The 2288-nt window shown below is 61.1% G+C and overlaps 1 protein-coding gene across 1 annotated transcript in view; it reads right to left on the reverse strand.

Moving 5' to 3' along the window:
• LOC104547704 ([Protein ADP-ribosylarginine] hydrolase-like) overlaps nucleotides 1-2284 on the reverse strand; it is a gene marked incomplete at both ends in the record, with an annotated part of 2876 nt that extends 592 nt beyond the window's left edge. Inside the window, 4 exons of the mRNA XM_010193515.1 lie at nucleotides 922-1105; nucleotides 1190-1269; nucleotides 2060-2165; nucleotides 2266-2284. Of these exons, the coding sequence (XP_010191817.1) occupies nucleotides 922-1105; nucleotides 1190-1269; nucleotides 2060-2165; nucleotides 2266-2284 (389 nt within the window). The remainder of the gene's footprint in view (nucleotides 1-921; nucleotides 1106-1189; nucleotides 1270-2059; nucleotides 2166-2265) is intronic.
• Nucleotides 2285-2288: the final 4 nt, after the last annotated feature.

Below are 2288 nucleotides of genomic sequence, written 5' to 3' on the forward strand. Positions count from 1 at the left end.
GTCACGGAGGACATTAATGTCAGCAGTAACATTAAGACATTGGGGCCAGCAGGGTCATGGGGACACGGGGACACTGGATTCACCGGGGACATTGATGTCACCAAGGACATTGGGATCACTGGGGACATTGGGATCAGCAGGGTTATGGGGACATGGAGACAACAGGGTCACTGGGTCACTGGGAAGACATGGGTCACTGGAGAGATTGGGGTTAACCCAGGGTCACTGGGTCACTGGGGAGACATGGGTCACTGGAGAGATTGGGGTTAACAGGGACATGGAGTTATTGGGGTCACTGGAGTCATTTGGATCACTGGGGAGATTTGGAACATTGGAGACATGGAGACACTGGTGTCACTGAGGACATTGGGGTCACTGGGGACATTGATGTCACCAGGAACATTAGGACATTGGGGTCAGCAGGGTCATGGGGACAATGGAGTCACCAGGGACGTTGTTGGGGTCATCGGGATCACTGGGACATTGGGGTCATTGGGGACTTTGGGGGGTTATTGAGGGCATTGGGATCACTGGGAACACTGGGGACACTGATGTCACTGGGGACATTGGTGTCACAATGGAGTAACCACCAACCTCTCAAGCAGCCCCTGCGGCCCCTGTGAGAACACTGGGGACAACTGGGGACAACTGAGAGCCCTGGGGGCACCATGGCAGTGGACACAGTGGGGACATCAGTACCACCAGTGAAACCAAGGGACACCTGTGCAGTGTGCAGCCAGGATTAGGAGAGAGCTTTAGGGGCACCAGTGCCACCAGTGTGACCAGTGACTGGGGACACTCAGACTTCGGGTGTGACCAGTGCCACCAGGGCCACTAGTGCGGTGCCTCACAAGGCCCCAGTGCCACCAGCACCCACTCGCCCCACCTCCCCATGCCCTTCCAGTGCTCCCAGTGCCTCACTTGCGCCAGGCATCCCCAAAGAAGGTCCAGGTAGCCATGTTGTCCTCAAGTGCCACCCCCACGGCCTCCACGTGTCCCCAGGCCATGGGCAGTGCCCGCAGCAGCTCGGCCCCCCAGCGCTCGAGAGGCACCCCCCGTGCCCCCAGTGACCCGAAAAGCGCCACTGCCACCGCCCCTAGGTACCCTGAGGGGACAGGGACAAAGAGGGGGGTGGTCAGGGGGAGTCTGGTGTTCCCTTGTCCCCTTTCGCCCCCCCTATGGCACCCACCTGTGGGGTGGTGGTGGGTCATGCGCCCGCTCTCGATGCTCACTCGGATCAGCGTGGGCAGGTCCCGTGTGTGGGGGTACCTGAGGGGGCACGAGGCTCACTCGGATCAGCATGGGCAGGTCCCAGGTGTGGGGGTACCTGAGGGGGCACCTCCTGTCCCTGCCATTCCCCCTTTTCACCCCCCTTTCCTTCCCTGTTCCCCTCCATCTCCACTCTGGCCCCCTGTCCTCCCTTGTCACCCCCTGTTCCTCCCATCTTCCCTCATCCCCATCCCACCTTGTCCTTCACCTCCATGTCCCCTTCCAATCTGCTCAGGGACCCTTGTGTCCCCTGTGCCCCCCTGTCCCCCCTGCTCTGATCCCCCCTCCTGTCCTCATCCTCATGCCCCACCCTGTGTCCTCAGCACCCCCATGTCTGAAACGCCTGTTCCCATTCCTGTCCCCATCCTGTCCCTGTCCCTCCAGCTCTGATACCTTGGCCCTCACGTACCCATATTCCCCTCATGCCCCTATCCCTATGGGTACCCTCATGTCTCCCTCTGCACCCCCCATATCCCCATGTTCCTCTTTCCCCCTCCTTCTCTCCCCATATCTCCCTGCTCTTCCCTTATTCCCCCATGCCCCCGTCCCCATGCGTCACCTCATGTCTCCCTCTGCCCCCAGCGTGTGACCCCCCATGTCCCTCCACATCTCCCCCATGTCCCCCCATATCTCCATATCCCCTTGTTCCCCCTTTATCCCCTCATGTCCCTCTGTTCCCCTCATATCCCCCATGTTCCCATCCCAACGAGTCCCCCACATCTCCTTCTGCCCCCCCATCCCCCTATGTCCCTCCATGTCCTTGTGTGTCCCTCATCACCCCTGTCCTCACCTGAGGCCGATAGCCAGGCTCCTCATGGCTGCCCCACACCCTGTGCCTGTGGGGTTGAAGGGGATGCGAAAGCCCTCGGGCTCCCCTGGTCGCAGCTGTGAGGTGCCTGGGGTGGGTGGGGGTTGGCAGGAGGGAGGAAGGATTTTGGGGGTCCATGAGGCTCCCCCCGCCATGTCTCCCCATGTCCCCCCATGTCCTCCACTCACCCAGGATGCTGGTGGGCCCCCGC

Source organism: Mesitornis unicolor, unplaced genomic scaffold (genome assembly GCF_000695765.1).
Source record: "Mesitornis unicolor isolate BGI_N332 unplaced genomic scaffold, ASM69576v1 scaffold24051, whole genome shotgun sequence".
NCBI classification, from domain to species: domain Eukaryota; kingdom Metazoa; phylum Chordata; class Aves; order Mesitornithiformes; family Mesitornithidae; genus Mesitornis; species Mesitornis unicolor.